This window comes from Scophthalmus maximus, chromosome 17 (assembly GCF_022379125.1).
Source record: "Scophthalmus maximus strain ysfricsl-2021 chromosome 17, ASM2237912v1, whole genome shotgun sequence".
NCBI classification, from domain to species: domain Eukaryota; kingdom Metazoa; phylum Chordata; class Actinopteri; order Pleuronectiformes; family Scophthalmidae; genus Scophthalmus; species Scophthalmus maximus.
The window spans coordinates 7473683-7488964 of NC_061531.1; the positions used below are offsets into that span (position 1 = coordinate 7473683).

The 15282-nt window shown below is 40.7% G+C and overlaps 1 protein-coding gene across 2 annotated transcripts; it reads right to left on the reverse strand.

The window, feature by feature from the left end:
* Positions 1 to 10612: 10612 nt before the first annotated feature.
* Positions 10613 to 15265, reverse strand: drg2 (developmentally regulated GTP binding protein 2). 2 transcript variants are annotated; one of them, XM_035614482.2, is made up of 14 exons: positions 15127 to 15265; positions 14759 to 14852; positions 14347 to 14507; positions 14063 to 14152; positions 13906 to 13966; positions 13598 to 13688; positions 13419 to 13491; positions 13102 to 13192; positions 12563 to 12660; positions 12204 to 12280; positions 12026 to 12114; positions 11852 to 11910; positions 11638 to 11691; positions 10613 to 10952 (listed from the first exon to the last, which is right to left on the reverse strand). In XM_035614482.2, exons 2-14 carry the CDS (start codon positions 14820 to 14822, stop codon positions 10866 to 10868), a joined length of 1095 nt encoding a protein of 364 aa, XP_035470375.1. In that variant the 5' UTR covers positions 14823 to 14852; positions 15127 to 15265; the 3' UTR covers positions 10613 to 10865. The 2 variants fall into 2 exon arrangements, with proteins under 2 accessions (XP_035470375.1, XP_035470374.1); XM_035614481.2 differs by having other exon boundaries at positions 15074 to 15214.
* Positions 15266 to 15282: the final 17 nt, after the last annotated feature.

Consider the following 15282-nt stretch of genomic DNA (forward strand, 5'->3'; position numbering starts at 1 on the left):
GCCTTGGATGCACCTTTCAGAGCTGCTTTTCCTTTCCCTTTATCCATTTTTCCTGGCTTCTTGGTTACAGGTTCTTCTTCGCTGGCATCACTCTCTTCGTCCTCACTGTTTATCTCCTCTTCTTCTTCCTCTGACCCCTCCTCTGACTCGCTGACAGGTTTCTTCATTTTTCCCTTTTTCCCATCATCCTTTCCTTTCCCCTTAGCTGGTGGGTCCTCCACTTTCTTTCCCCCCTTCTTGTCATCTTTTACTCCCTTCTTAGGCTCCTCTGACTTGCCTTTCTTGGCAGCTGATTTTTGGTCACCTTTTTTAGGTGGCATGATGTCTCCTTACTCAATGCATGCTAAACAAGATGAGGAAGGACAAGATCCGGTATTGTGCTAAAGCAAGTCAATGTCAATATGGATATGTGCTCTTGAGAAGGGTTCAAGTTGCAACATTCTCTCATTCCCATATTTTTCCTTTTCTTTCTCCTTTTCCCCCCATCTGAACCCAAGAAACACTGTGGCACTGTGACTGTTCCAAGTCTGTTGTTCTAAAATGCACACTGAGACAAACACAAACCACAGTCCTTCAAAACACGATCCAGTAATGGAGTTGGAATCTCAGCCATCAGTGCTCGCTCGCATTACAGTTCGTCTTCAATCCTCAAAAGAGCTGTTGTCACTTTGTGTATAAAAAGAGATGGAAACCTCTGTAGGAGTGTTACATTTTAAATAGCAGGTGCTTGTTGAATTTTAAAAGTAACATTTCAAACACTTAATCTTACTGGATTCAGTGTCGCGCGATTTTACCTATTTGTTGCCTCTGGCATTTCTCAATTAAGTCTTTAACAATGTAGCATCCAAAAAATCACAAAAATATTTGTAAATTCCTGGTCCTGATCCTATTCAAAGGTTTGTTGTTAACTGTTGTCGCACGATGAATAAAAGAGCCTGCTATCCCTGTGACTGAGTCTGTGTAGTCCATTGTGTGTCTCCCATTGTCAGTGCGTCCTGTGAGTCCGGTGGTAAATCCTCATCTTGGCTGCTGAGCCAACTTTGGCAGGATGTCCTCCCACCAAGGAGAGCCAGTGTGCGTGCGACACTGCCAGTCTTGGCCTTCAGGGGTGTCCTCTTCTTTGTCTGAGACTGAGTGTGTATGTGTGCTGCATTTGTGGTTGTATCCTCCCATATCCACGTCAGCTTGCCTTTGTGACCTCCTGCAACCTTCTGCATCTCTCTCTGGTTACTGCAACTTCATCCATTCCCAGGTTCGCCTCAACTTGAGGCCCCGACATATCCTCAGCGCATGCGCGTAAACATATGAGCATATGTAGTGTATGTCTGTGTGTGTATGTGCATCAGAGTTAGTGTATACCCAGTTATAGTTGCAAATGGCACTATAACGTATCAGCTATACTGCCTCGGTGTAACCCTATCTGCAGACTCGCTCCTGTATGAATAATGCAGACTGACTGAGCTGTTGCTAAACTGTGTCTGAGAGGTGAAACCACGCAGAGCCAAAACACACATACACACCAGTAGTTGGACGACAGCTAAGATTGATGCATGCTAAAATTCTCATACAAACATTCAACAGTTTCAACGTTTGATGTAGAAAGATTTAGGATTTAAGAAAAATAATTACTGTAACTGTTGTTCTACTCCACATTACAGTCCACTTAACTGAGGCCATACATTTAAAACATCTTTCCATTTTTGTGACCACCCAAATCAGAAACCACACCTAATCACGACATGATTAGGAATCTTTCACACACTATGTTTCTAAATATCATTTTCAATGGCTGTTAATAACTATGAGATCCACCGGCATTACACTTTATCTACATAAATCTTTGCCATACTTGCCTCGCTTAAAAACACACACACACACAAACACACACACACACACACACACACTACAGTATGCCCCATTTGTAGAAGTGCAAAGTGTGACATGGATTCAGGGGTGTGAGGTACAATGGCATTACATAAATGATGATGCTGATGGTAGCTCGTTGATGAAGGCTTGAGGTTAATTCTTTGATGACAGGCTGATATTCCAGGAGGTCATCTCAGTGGCAGATATGAATGTTTAATGACTGCCCTGTGTTCTGCCTACGCAGCATGGATAAAACATTCATCGCAGGCGGCTCTAAATATATCACAAAGGGTCAACCCCACCCTGGCCTCCTCCCCAACCAATATATTATACATACGGTTTGGTGTCAGGGGTTATCCGCCAGAAACCACAGAGCAGGACGACAGAGGGCAAATGGAAAAGTAAAGAAAAACGGACATGAGCATTTTCTAAAAACAGCAAGAATGGACGCTGAAATCTTGAATATAGTTTTTTAAAGGTATGTGAAAAAGCAGATTATATCTCTTAAAAGAGGGAAAGAGCACAATCTTGATAACTTATGTCAATTACAGTTAACAGTTATCTAATAGGTTTGACCTACGTCAGGTTCTCAGCAGAAATCTTTATCATATATCCCCAAGAGGCAGTAACCCAGGCCGGAACTTTTCACAGTCTGCAGGATGCACAACAACAATAACAACAGCAGTTGTTGGTATCACCTAACTGCAGACTGGGATGAGGGAATAAAGAAGGAGAGTGGTCACTGAGGAAAGTTCAAAAGTTCCTTCCTGCTCATCAGATACAGACACAGTTAAGGTTGTTATTCACGAAACAGGTAGAGAGACACACAAAGTGATCCCTTTCATATGTGTGATATGTATCTGATGTCTGGCTGATGTGGTCTGTTGACTGAGTGAAATGGTAATGAATAGAGTGCAGATGGAGGATATGGAGGAGGTGGAGAAAGAGGAGAGGGAGCTCAGAAAAGGTGGAGTCAAAGAGAACGGTGCATCAATGACCAGCTGATGAATGAAATACAGATTGAATAAATGCAAAAAAAAAGATGGGAAGTGGGATTGAATGGAAGGGACAATAAAAAGAGGGAGAGGGAGAGAAAGAGAAAGAGAGGAAAGAAATTGCTTAAAAGGATGTGACCGACGAAAATAACTGAAAGTAAAGAGTGGACCGACAGAAATAGAAGAGCAAAAATGGTCTTAAGAAACTGAAGATGGGGAGAGATGGAGGGATGCAGAGAGAGAGTGATACAGGGGCACAATGCAGAGCAAGTGAGTGAGTTGGAGATGAAGGGGAGAGTCTCTTCTTGTGCGTGCCAATCACTGACAACACGCTTTCAGCAGACGCACTCAGCGACACAAGACTAATAAAGGAGATCACCTGAGCAGAGCGCAGCCAACAGGCTCATTTAATGACTGTCGGCGCACACACACATACACACACACACACACACACACACACACACACACACACACACACACACACACACACACACACACACACACACAAACAGACATACGCAGGCAGGCAGGCATGTCTCAAAATGGAGATTGCATGCGATCATTGAATGCAGGGAACAGCTACACACGCACACACACAAGTGCACACACACACACACACAAACACATTAACAAGGGGAATTAAAAGCGTGCCACACTCCCATGTATTACAATATCTATCTGCACCTTTGTACTGCACACAATACAGATCACACACTAAGGGCTTTGAGCCAAAATGCAATCCATCTACCTTACATCCAGTTCAGTGACAGGCACTGACATACACGCAGACACACAGAGCCACCCCTAGACTCATTCTGCTGCTAGCATGTTTAAAAAATATAACTACAATGATAATAATATAATGTGTAATCAAGGTCAGTATTTTGTCAACATTACTCTCCCCCTGCAAACATTTCATCTGCTTTTTAAAATCTTGTGTAAAATATAAAAAGAGGAAAATGACAAAGGGCTTTTTTAGGCAGAGAAGGTGAGGCAGGAGGATGAGGAGGATGGACTGAGGTTACCTTTAGACCCCATTCAGGTCTTAAATATTCGTGGCCAGATTGCCCTGCTACTTGACAATGTTAAGTCACTAGTGGCCACTAACATACCACCCACAGCCTGGGCTCAAAGAGCAACACGTGGTGGGATCACTTGATATAAACAGACTTGGCTGCTCACTGGTTTAGTGGCAGGTTCACACTTAAATATGACAAAACCAAAAAGATATTTTGGGGATTCTAAATTAGCCATAATCCTGCAACTGGTTACAATCTTTTTTTCTGCAGTGTACCTACTACTTTGTGAATGAAAATCTCAGTATGTCTTCCACTGGCAAATTGTCTTCTCCAATCAAATGTCTCTTTGGACTATTGTATGACTTACAATTTACATGCAGCAATAACAGGTTTCTTCTACTCAATTTGTGAATAAAAGGGTTTGCTGTTAGCTGTTTACTTTGCCACCTCTTGTTAAGAATAAGTAATTAAATAATTTCACAATTATTTCCTTCAATGAAAACTCTGACTTATCCCTTACCATTCTGAGGACCACTGGACAGCCTCAGCATCACTGGCAGCATAAACTGTGTTTCTATCTGCTTAAATTAATTAAAAACTGTGCATCATACCTCCCGTGACTATGTATGTGTATACACAATATCTACTGTATTTACAAATATAAATATATACATTCAAGCATTTGGTTCTCGAGTAACTTACCTCGTCTGTTCTTTATAAGTGACTGATATTTCGTATCCCAAAATATCCTACTCCTGCTGCTCATCTGGACCCTCTGCTGATGTTTTATAACCCCCCTCCACACACACACACACACACACACACACACAACACACACACACACACACACACACAACACACACACACACACACACACACACACAATTCACTTCCGTTCCCTTAAATTACATGGGCCATCTGGAAACACAATGGGCCTTTGGAGGTAAACAGACCCTCTGTTGCTTCAGTGAAGCTTCAGTGATTACTCGTACATCAGTACAAACACACAACAGTGAGTGGAGAGACAAGAGGGGCAGTTCAGGTGTAAGTCTACTTTTAACATCGATCCATGCGGTGATTAGGTTTCTGAGTAAACATGCTGCACATGTACAAGTGATGTGTGTGTGTGTGTGTGTAGCAGTAGCTCGTCCCCCTCTGAACAAGTCCCCGAGCAAACATTGGACATGTCCATTGTGCGTTAAAAGCAGGATTACACAAACGTACAGTACACACACACAGACAATAGCTATCATCAACCCACACTGGTGTCCGGACGTCAGCAATGAAACCTCTGCAATGACAAAAGGTTGCGAAGCATTTGTATGTTGGTGTGTTTTGGGGAGCCTTATCAGGACTAACATACACCTGCCACAAAAGGCCCTCTCTCTCTCTCCCTCTCTCTCCCTTACACACACACACACACACACACACACACACACACACACACACACACACACACACACACACACACACACACACACACACACACACACACACACACACACACACACACGCACTGTAACCTTAACCACAACTGCTAGTTGCCAAACAATAACTACCCCTCTTACCTGAACCTGAACCTAAACCCAAACCTAACTTTAAAACATGTCTTCGCCTTATAATGTAATGATTTATGTAATGTGGCCCCGTAAGCGAGAAAAGTCCCCATAATGGCAGATTTACACCTACAAAGCTCATAACTGTTAACATAATCGGAGTGCATGCCTAAACATGAGTTACAAGTGTGATTGTTTTGTATATAAAAGGTTTTTAATCAAAGTGAATAAATAGGTATAGTTGAATGTCACCATGTTGTATAAATCTGTCAGTGTTTTTTTCTAACTGTCTAAAAACACCTGGCTGCCTTTCATGCACCTCTGTACTTTTAATCAGTTGCTTTAATTCCTTGTGGCTGCTTGGCACATGGCACATGTTTTGTAGACTTCATTTTGCAGTAAACACATAAAAAAAGATGGTTTATAGTGGAAAGGGACGACAAAAGCTTAAACTGTGATAACTAAAATGAATCGCAAAAAATATATATTTTTTGCTGTGACATCAATAAGAATCATTTCTAATTGAAGTCACAGCAGAAACAAAATAGTGACTTTCATTCAATAAGTTACGGAAAGATATGGTGAACATCTCATAAAAGACACATCATCCTGTGTTTTCTGCTTCTCATGGAGGCAGTTCGTAACTAGTGACCATGTGGAGTCATGGTCCATATAAAATCCCTAAATGGTTCAATGAGGTGCTAACAGGGTGGTTTACTCCCTAATGATGCAACCTGTCTCTTTTAAATGCTTAAATTAAAGTTGCACTTGCATGGGATTCAGTGAAGGACTGAGTGAATAATGTTTCTCTAGTCCTGCTTCTTTTTGAGCATCAATGGGTTGATTTATCTGCTAGACAAAGATCACTGGACGAGAAGTACAGAAAACAACCCGACCACTTGTTTGAGGCCATTAAAGAGATTAGGTCATCACAAAGGCTCAGTAGTCTGTTTGTCTTTGCTCAGTCCACACGCACAAAAACAAAACTATTTGTTCAGAAAATCCCTACAGTGTGTACTTTTACTTTGGTATAGAGAAAATAATATATATGTGGGCTTAAATCTGCTTTGTCAGATTTTTCTGAAGAGGAAAACCCGACCCAGCAAACCCTTATCTTCACCTATCACTGCTGAAAACCTCTGTCCATATTCCACCGATTTGTAAAAGTTTGCAAAACTTTTAAATTTGATTATGAAGTCAGAATCTAAATGTCCTTAGTATAACAAGACTGTACATAAAATAATTTTACTGAAAGTGTTGTGCTTGTTTGATGGATGTTTCACATGGTCACCTTGTGTGTTTCATTGTCTCTAACATCACTTAATGTTATTTTATCAATGTTGAAGCCTGTAGCGGTCGACAAAGCTTTGGCTATGAGCTAGGCCCATGCTGTTCTTTTATCAGAGAAGCAAAATAAATATTTCTTTCAAGGCAATTAAACGTCTCCTTTATTCCAGAGCAGGCAAATTTAAGGAAAACTGTGACTTGTAAGAGCATCATTTTGACGTCTGACCCCTCCATGATTCTTCCCTTTTTCACTGTTCAAATAAACAATGCACTATGACAACGTGCCTGGATTCTCATTTCAGAAGCAGATTCATGTAATGAGCAGACTGAATCAGAAGAGGGCAGAAGAGACTAAGTTATCAGGGCCCTGATTCATTCCTTAAATGCTGATGACAGTTGCCTATGGCTGGTATAATTAATGTAAAGTCTATCAGCCAGAAACATGATGAATAATGTTTTTATATATTGATCAAAAATAAATCCTCTTGCCACCTTTCTGGTCCTGAACAGCAGTTTATGAGTGTTGTTGTTCTTTTTCAGTGACACTTAAACAGTATACAGCAGAGAATTCATGTTAATTTCTATTATTGGGGAAGTCATCTGTATATTTTTAAATCCTACATCCATCACCTGGATAGAGAGCTATAGTGCAACAGCAAGACATCCACACTTATTCTACTGTCTATAAAACATTGTCTTTTGGTCAAACTCTGGTATTAAAGATGTCTTTCTCTTGAAAAACTACATAAACTTACCTTCTAGCAAAGAGAAGCAATGCCTGATATCTAACAAGTCAGCACTAGAACAAGTAGCTGGGCGTTTACCAGGAAGAGCCGATGATAATATTGTGACATTAAAAGCAAAGATGTAATTATTGTTGCTGAACTAAGGGGAAAGAGGTTTCAGTCAATTAATCATACAGTTAAAAGTCATAGAGGCGTTACAAGGTCTCTAAACCAGTCAGGTCTGTATGCTCGTTATCTCACAATACCACAACTTCCATGTTCAGTCAGTTAGAAAAGGAGGTGAATTAATAATAGTATACGTAGAAAATTAGTTCTTTGCGAAATCAGTCAGCACACAAAACACTGATTATCGTTGAAGCTCTGAGGTTTCAGTAAAGCTACAGAATGCAGCTACTTTCAGCTCAGCCTCTAAAATTGTCAATAAGGAAACAGCAAGGTTGGATTCACATAGATTAGATTTGGAAAACTCCCACGTTACACCGAATCTGTTCAAAATGTGCTGAGTGTGTGAGAGGCCAGGATGCAAACTTCTGCATCTTACAATTCACTACGACTAAACTCACTTTCAGAAATTCCGCACGCGGCTCAGAACGGCAAACAAAGCTTTCTCCATGAAAACACCCCGTTCATTTTGTGTATACTGGCACTGCAAACACACACTCTCTCACTCACACTCAGCCATGCCATATGGAGCCAAGCAGCATCAAGTGTCATGCCTGCACCACACAATACACACCCAGTCAACCGTACCTTTGTGTCTTCTCTTTCTCCACAGTATTATCCCTCCATTATGTCTCTCCACTTCAGGTTATTCCAAAGCAGAATCTCTTCATCCACGTCTCCCTCTGAGGAGACATGTTCAAAACATCTCTGAGTCCAGTAGTGGCAACTCACATCCCCCCTCTCTCTCTCTCTCTCTCGTAAAGCCTCACACTCAGTCCCCCTCTCCGAGACCAAAGTGATGCTTGTGAATATTTAATGGTGCTATTGTGCTCGTGTGTATGTGCTGGTGAATAGGGAGCATTGGCTGGGAGTCCATACTTTTTCTGAAAGAAAACTTACTCTGCCTTGGAGCACATGGGGACAGCAACACCGACAGCAGGGCCGCAGGGAGGGAGGCATTGGGGTGACTGACCCGTCCCCTCCCTGGGTGTACAGCTGAGGAAGCATGGAGGTGAGCAGGAGGCTAACCTGCAGGAGTCCTGTTATAAAAGGTAAAATTGTCTTAGTGAGGCAATGACAACTTATTTTCGATGGACATTTATTTATCTCCATTCATATTTCTATGATAGGGCTGCACGGTGGTGTAGTGGTTAGCACCTTCGCCTCACAGCAAGAAGGTTCTGGGTTCGAATCCCGGTTCAACCAGGGCCTTTCTGTGTGGAGTTTGCATGTTCTCCCCGTGTATGCGTGGGTTCTCTCCTGGTTCTCCGGCTTCCTCCCACAGTCCAAAGACATGCAGAATGGGGTTAGGTTCATTGGAGACTCTAAATTGACCGTAGGTGTGAATGTGAGAGTGAATGGTTGTTTGTCTCTGTATGTGGCCCTGCGATAGGCTGGCGACCTGTCCAGGGTGAACCCCGCCTCTCGCCCAATGTTAGCTGGGATTGGCTCCAGCGACCCCCCGCGACCCTTAAATGGATAAAGCGGTAGACGATGAATGAATGAATGATATTTCTATGATTCCTTCTCATACGCGAGACAAGTTTTTTGCAGCATTATTAAGTTCCCATTCACTCAAAAAGGTGTTTTTTGCGTATTGTTTTTTCAGTGCATGTTGGTTATGGAAGGAAATTAAGTATGTTTACTCTATCTTGCTATAACCATTGTTAGAGTACAATTACAGTTTTTAGGGTGGCGTACTTTTCCGCTATACCACAAACGTTTACCTCACTAAAATTCAGGGAGGGAAATAGGGCACTTTTTTTTTTACATGTATTTGACAACTTTAGTTACTTTTCTAGTTTGCAGATCTGGATCGATATGCTACAAAAATAATCAACAAAATGAATGAATGAAAATGATTATGTATTGTTATAGGTTATGATAACACTTTATTCTTCCGCAGGGGGTAATTCACAAGCTATTCCCAGCAAAATTGAAATGAGTAATTAGTCTCACCTTCATCAGCATCAACAATTCAATTACATTATTTACTGTATACTGTATCACTCTACTGTATTGGTTCTGACTGTTTCATATACTGACAGACTTTTTGTGAGTATTTGCAGTTTCTAGTTAAGTAAAATTAAATTAAAGATAGTAGTAGCTCCAACATTGGATGTTTTACCTACCCAGCACAATGTTTATTATTAGACCTATGCGCAGTTTGACGCTAATATTTAAATATTCACCTGCAAAGAATGACAGATTTATCTGGGATTATCTCAACTCTGTTTGAAAGATTGTTCACCTTTACAAGAATCATTTTGTGATAGCACGAAGAGCTAAGTTAGCAGCCAAGTGTTAAGTTGAAACTGAGTGAGTGAAGACCAAAACAGAGCTAAAAAAAACCTGAGTGACTACTGTTCTTACCTTTGTCAGGTGTCCAGAAACAGCACCACAAATAGATGCTAATGTTGCTCCTTGTCGGTCGAATGTGTGACTGTTTGACAAGTTTATGGAAATGTGCAAGGTCATTGTTGTGTTCTGGCTGCTAAAAAGGTGCTACGGGTTAGATGTTTGAAAATGTTCATATATTCTGGATTTTTTCAATTAAAAAGTATATTTTATTTGTAGAAAAACATTATCAGACAAACTTATTTCAAGCAGTGTAATTTTGTTTGGAGGGGGGGTCATTAATGATGCAGTGAGCATCATATTTGATGATTATGATAAACAATTAAAATCAAGATTACTTATAATCTGCGAGTGCAATTCTGTTCATATTGTTTATGCTTGAAAACCAACAAAGTAAAAAAAAAAGGACTACTTTGACTGTTAGACCTACTATCATAACACTTTTGCAAACAAAAAAAATAGGTTTGTCTTTTATTTGAATAAAAACTGTGATACTCAGTAGAACCACAAACTACTCCTGCTCAAGAATAACAGAAGAGGGATTTGCTTGAGGGTGATCCAGTTGACATGCTGTTGTGTACCAAAAGGTTAAACTGATTTAATAAAGTAAATACAGCGACTTATTTAATGTTTTAGGGACTTTATTATTTTTCCCATTTTCTCTCACACAATCAATGATGGATGCTCTTTATCTTAAAAGGTAAAATAGCCGTTTCTATTCACAGCCAACTCAAATATGGTCTTCCGTGTTTTTTTTTGTTAATTATCATATACAAAATAAGAATGGTGGGTATTTTCCATTGCTGTACATCTACTGTACAGTACTTTTGAAATTTCTCCTGCTCAGTCTCTCCTCTGTCCAGTCAGGAGCGTGTTTTACTTCTTTACGATCTGGATGACGTCCTCGTGCTCCATGATGTGCGTCAGGCCGACCCTCTGTGGGCTGTACTTGGTACTGGTTCCCTGGAGGCCCAAAAAACAAAAGAATTCACTGATCTGTAACTGGTGCAAAGCACTTACTGCATAGAATGAATTGAAATAACTAATTAACAGTAGCTGTAATAATACTTTGTTTATAAAGTCTGAAATATCTCTTCTCTTCCAGGTTGGTAATCTTCTTCCAATTTCAGATTGGAAAATCATTACAAATAACAAACAAAAATTGTTTCTGTTCTAAGTATTGTCCATTATTTATCTGTTGGTGGAGCTTTCGCACCAAAATCCTCATTTTTTCCCCACATTCCCAGATTTGAGTGTGTACATTTCTTTAGTAAACTTTTGATCACCCAATAGAGAAATTCATTGTGTAAAAATGTACGACAGAAGTATGATTTACTTTGTATTTTTCTAGTGTGAAGTGAAAGTATGGCTGGCATTAATACGTAGTGTATAAGTGGCACATAGAAGTAATAAGCAAAAAACGTCCATCAAGTTTAAGAACGTCCGAGAATCATCTGATTTAAGGAAAACGTCAAATTTGCACACTAGGCCATCGGACTGGTCTCACACTGGAGATCCAATGCTCTTCTTAGGAGAATTATGACCAGCATTCCAACAAGTGCAAACATTTTAACCAATGAGGCACTGATTAACACAGGTAATTAAATACATTTTCAGAAGGTCATTGCCTCTGAAAACCTGAGCTTACCCAGACGAGGGCATATTTGAACTGGCTGGCTAAGGTTCTGTGGATTCGATGGCACTGTAGGGAGAGAGCAAAACAGGCATATTCGTGATCATTCATATCAAGTCTTACATGGATATGCTCACGGCAGTGTTATTATGAATATATAAATGTTCTAAAATGGTTCATCTTGATATGAAACAGTGCCTACATACATGCACACATGCGTTACACGTACCACATGTTCTACACTTGCTCCCCTTCTCATGATGATGGCATCATTAAAATCTGGGCGCTCTAATGGTAAAAAAAAAAAAAAAAGAAGAAGAAATTAATAACATTTTAATTAAGAACACTGCATTGCTTTGCATGTTACCGACCAATTGGTAAATGCGGGGAAATTTGAGCATACCTCCTCTTTTCTTAGTATAAATGCAAATCAGAGCCAGATATTCCCACAGCGTCTCCAGCAGGTAATCCAGGTTCAAACTCATCCCACAACTGACGCACATGACAGGGGGAAAGCAGTTTAACTCAGTTACATAAATACAGAGAATAAGGTAACAGCTTTTGACCAAAGATACACACACCTGATGACAACACTGTGAGGTCTGCGAGCCAAGCGGTCCACTTCCTCGATGGAGATTTGATCCACCTTATTGTACACCTGTAATTTACACAAACAATATGAGGGAAAGAGCGACTCAAAACAAATGTACACGAGCGAAAATAAACAGTCACCATAACAGGCAATTCCAGTAATGTTCATGTTTTCACTGGTTTTATAAGAGTTGAAAAAGATTAGAAAATTATCCTTGAATAATAAAAATTCTTTCCAAACAACTAATTTAAATAACAATCTGAGAGTGTCACCAAAAACAAAAGGAAGATTTTAAACATTTTAGAGGTACGAGGCTTTGACCCAACCTCCTGATGAGTATTGACATACATAAAGACAAGGCATGTAAACTCTGCTCCCAACGAGGACATCGATGAACTCGTCTGGTGTGCTGTCCTCCCTGAAAAGGACCTCTGCATTAAAGATTTCTGAAGAGAAGCAGTTAAAGAAATCAGCCAGATGCTACTGAGAGACATTAACGAATTGTCCATACTTAAAAAACACAGGAGACATCATTGTGGTCCTGAGGTAAAAATGCCAAAAGATTTAATTTCATGGCTTTCCACGCTCAAGTCATCATTAAAACATGTTATTCCTGTGGTTTGTGAGTTAGTTTATAGTTTAAAACGAATATTTATGCAATAAATAATCTGATTAAAACATCTTGAAAAACAAACTCTTGAAATGCTTTTAGGGTGAACAATTTGTGAATTCCATGTTCACCTACTTGGGCTTAGTATTTAATAGACTGCCCTGTCTGTTCCAAAAATGAAATTACCTAAAAACCTAGAGATGAGAGAGGGTGAGATAGACAGATGGACAGAGAAGTGTTCACGTGTGTGCTTCATCTGTCACTCGCTAAAGGATACTGTACTCGTGAAGGATGAGCTGGACGAGCTTCTCTGAGCAGTGGGTGAGTGGAACTGTGGAGTTGTAGGACAGTCCACCACCTTTCTTAGGCTGCAAGGAGAGGCAAAATAAAGCAGATATTGACATTTAATACAATTATTTAACAATTGTTTCTGGAGAGGACAAGCTTGTGTGGATGTTTCGCAAATCCTACGAAGGATTTTGTTTTGTTTTGGGGCTGTTGTGTCAGTTGTTCTCTGCGTCCAACACAAACAAGAGCAAGTTAGCCGAGAATGTGATGCCAAGAGACAAAAAGATGAGAGAATAGAAACTGTACCTTGAAATAAATATTGGGTTTCGTCCTGTTGAGTCTGATGCCCACTGTCTCCAACTCTTTTTCTAGAAGTTCTCTAAAAAAGAAAGTAGTAAAAAATTGAAGGTAGTTTGTGGATGGAAAAGAACTATACAAATAAAATTTCTCAAAGTGCTTCAAACAAACAGAAGAGCCACACATACCTCTGAACATCTCCTTTTGTGGCATCTAGCATCATGATGACAACATCTGCTGTCCTGGCAACAGCGATGACCTGCCGACCTCTACCCTTTCCTACGAAAAGGTCAAAGGTCAGTATAACACCATGGCTTGGAAGCTAGGTGTCTTTTCTAAGATAAAGCTGCCACAATCAGTATTTCCAACATGTCGGCAATTTGTTAAATGATTAACCATTATGATTGTAATCAAATGTAAATATGACACTGGAATTTACACATTTCTAATCCTTCACTCAAAATACAATATAGAAGCTAATCGAAGCTAATCGTACCTTGGGCAGCACCCTCAATGATTCCAGGAAGATCTAGCAACTGGATGTTGGCCCCTTTGTACTGAAGAGCAAAAAATAACACATGGCACAGTGAGTTGATGATTGTAACTGTTTTCAGATTGCAAGAATATACGTACTGATGTGAATGTGTGTTTACCTCTATGACACCAGGTATGCAGGTGAGGGTAGTGAACTCGTAGGAAGCAGCTTCGCTGGCTGTTGCTGTCATCAAACTGAGGAAGGTGGACTGCAGGACAGAGTGTTTTATATTAGACCAACTCATTCTTTAGCACGTTGCGGACTCATTACTTGGTTATGCATCTGATTCATTTGTTTGTATTTGGGATATTGTACAGAGAGTAATAAAACAAATGGTTCACAAAGAAATAATGGCATAATCTGTAGGGAAACCACAACCCATCGTCCACCATGTCGACATACCTTACCCACGGAGGGGAAACCGATTAGAGCAACACGAGCATCTCCTGATTTCATGACATCGAAGCCCTCTCCTTTGGCCCCTGCTGACTTGGAGGGCTCCAGAAGCTGAGACCTGTACTTGGCTAGCTTGGCCTTGAGCAAACCCAGATGGTACTCAGTAGCTGGAGGAAATGACAAAATAATGACAGGACTGTTCTGCGAGGTCTGACGACTAAAGGGCCAAAAGATCACATTTCACTTAAGAACAATATAATGGGGGTGTGTCACCTGGCAGTTAATGCCATTAAGCTTAAGGGGGGAATTAGTGCGGTTCTTCTTCTTCACACTAATGACTATAATAAAAGACACACGCACCTAGCTAAAAGTTCATCCACGATGTAGCTAACGGTTAGCCCCAACGCTGCTCTCTCACCTTTATTTTTCTGTGTCCGAGAAATTTCTTTCTCTATTTCCGAGATTTTCTCCAAGATCCCCATCGTGGCGGTTCAGCTGACGCTACAGTTACACTGTCGGGGGGGGGAGAGGATGAAAAGAAACCACACAAACGTGTCACTACTCAGTCATTAGCTTTGTTAGCCTCCCGGCTAACCATCGAACAGAGCTAATCGACAGTTGACCAGTCGTAAATACAGCAGTGAGTCGGCACGTTAGAGCTTTACACGGTTGTCCGCATGAGGGCACAAGAAATGTCAAGAGTATGAAATGTTGTAAAATGATAGAAACGTACACTTTGACAGAGGCTACACTCCGCGGCATGCACAGACAAACGGCATAACCCACCGGAACACGTTCCGTGCCCGTGAAACGTCCGGGTGAAACAAGGAAACTAGATTCTGACAAACTTTTGTCCCCGTCTATCTATTTCTCCAGCGTGCACCGCCGGGCAGGGTACAGCTTCCGCCAGGGCCGGAGTGCGACGATGAATAGAGATAATAA

Coding starts and splice junctions, on each gene's coding strand:
- drg2 (XM_035614482.2), bottom strand. CDS start 14,822: ATGGGGATCTTGGAGAAAATCTCGGAAATAGAGAAAGAAATTTCTCGG. Junction 14,508..14,758: donor TCGGACACAGAAAAATAAAG/GTGAGAGAGCAG, acceptor CATTTCCTCCAG/CTACTGAGTACCATCTGGGT. Junction 11,911..12,025: donor TTATACTAAGAAAAGAGGAG/GTATGCTCAAAT, acceptor TTTTACCATTAG/AGCGCCCAGATTTTAATGAT.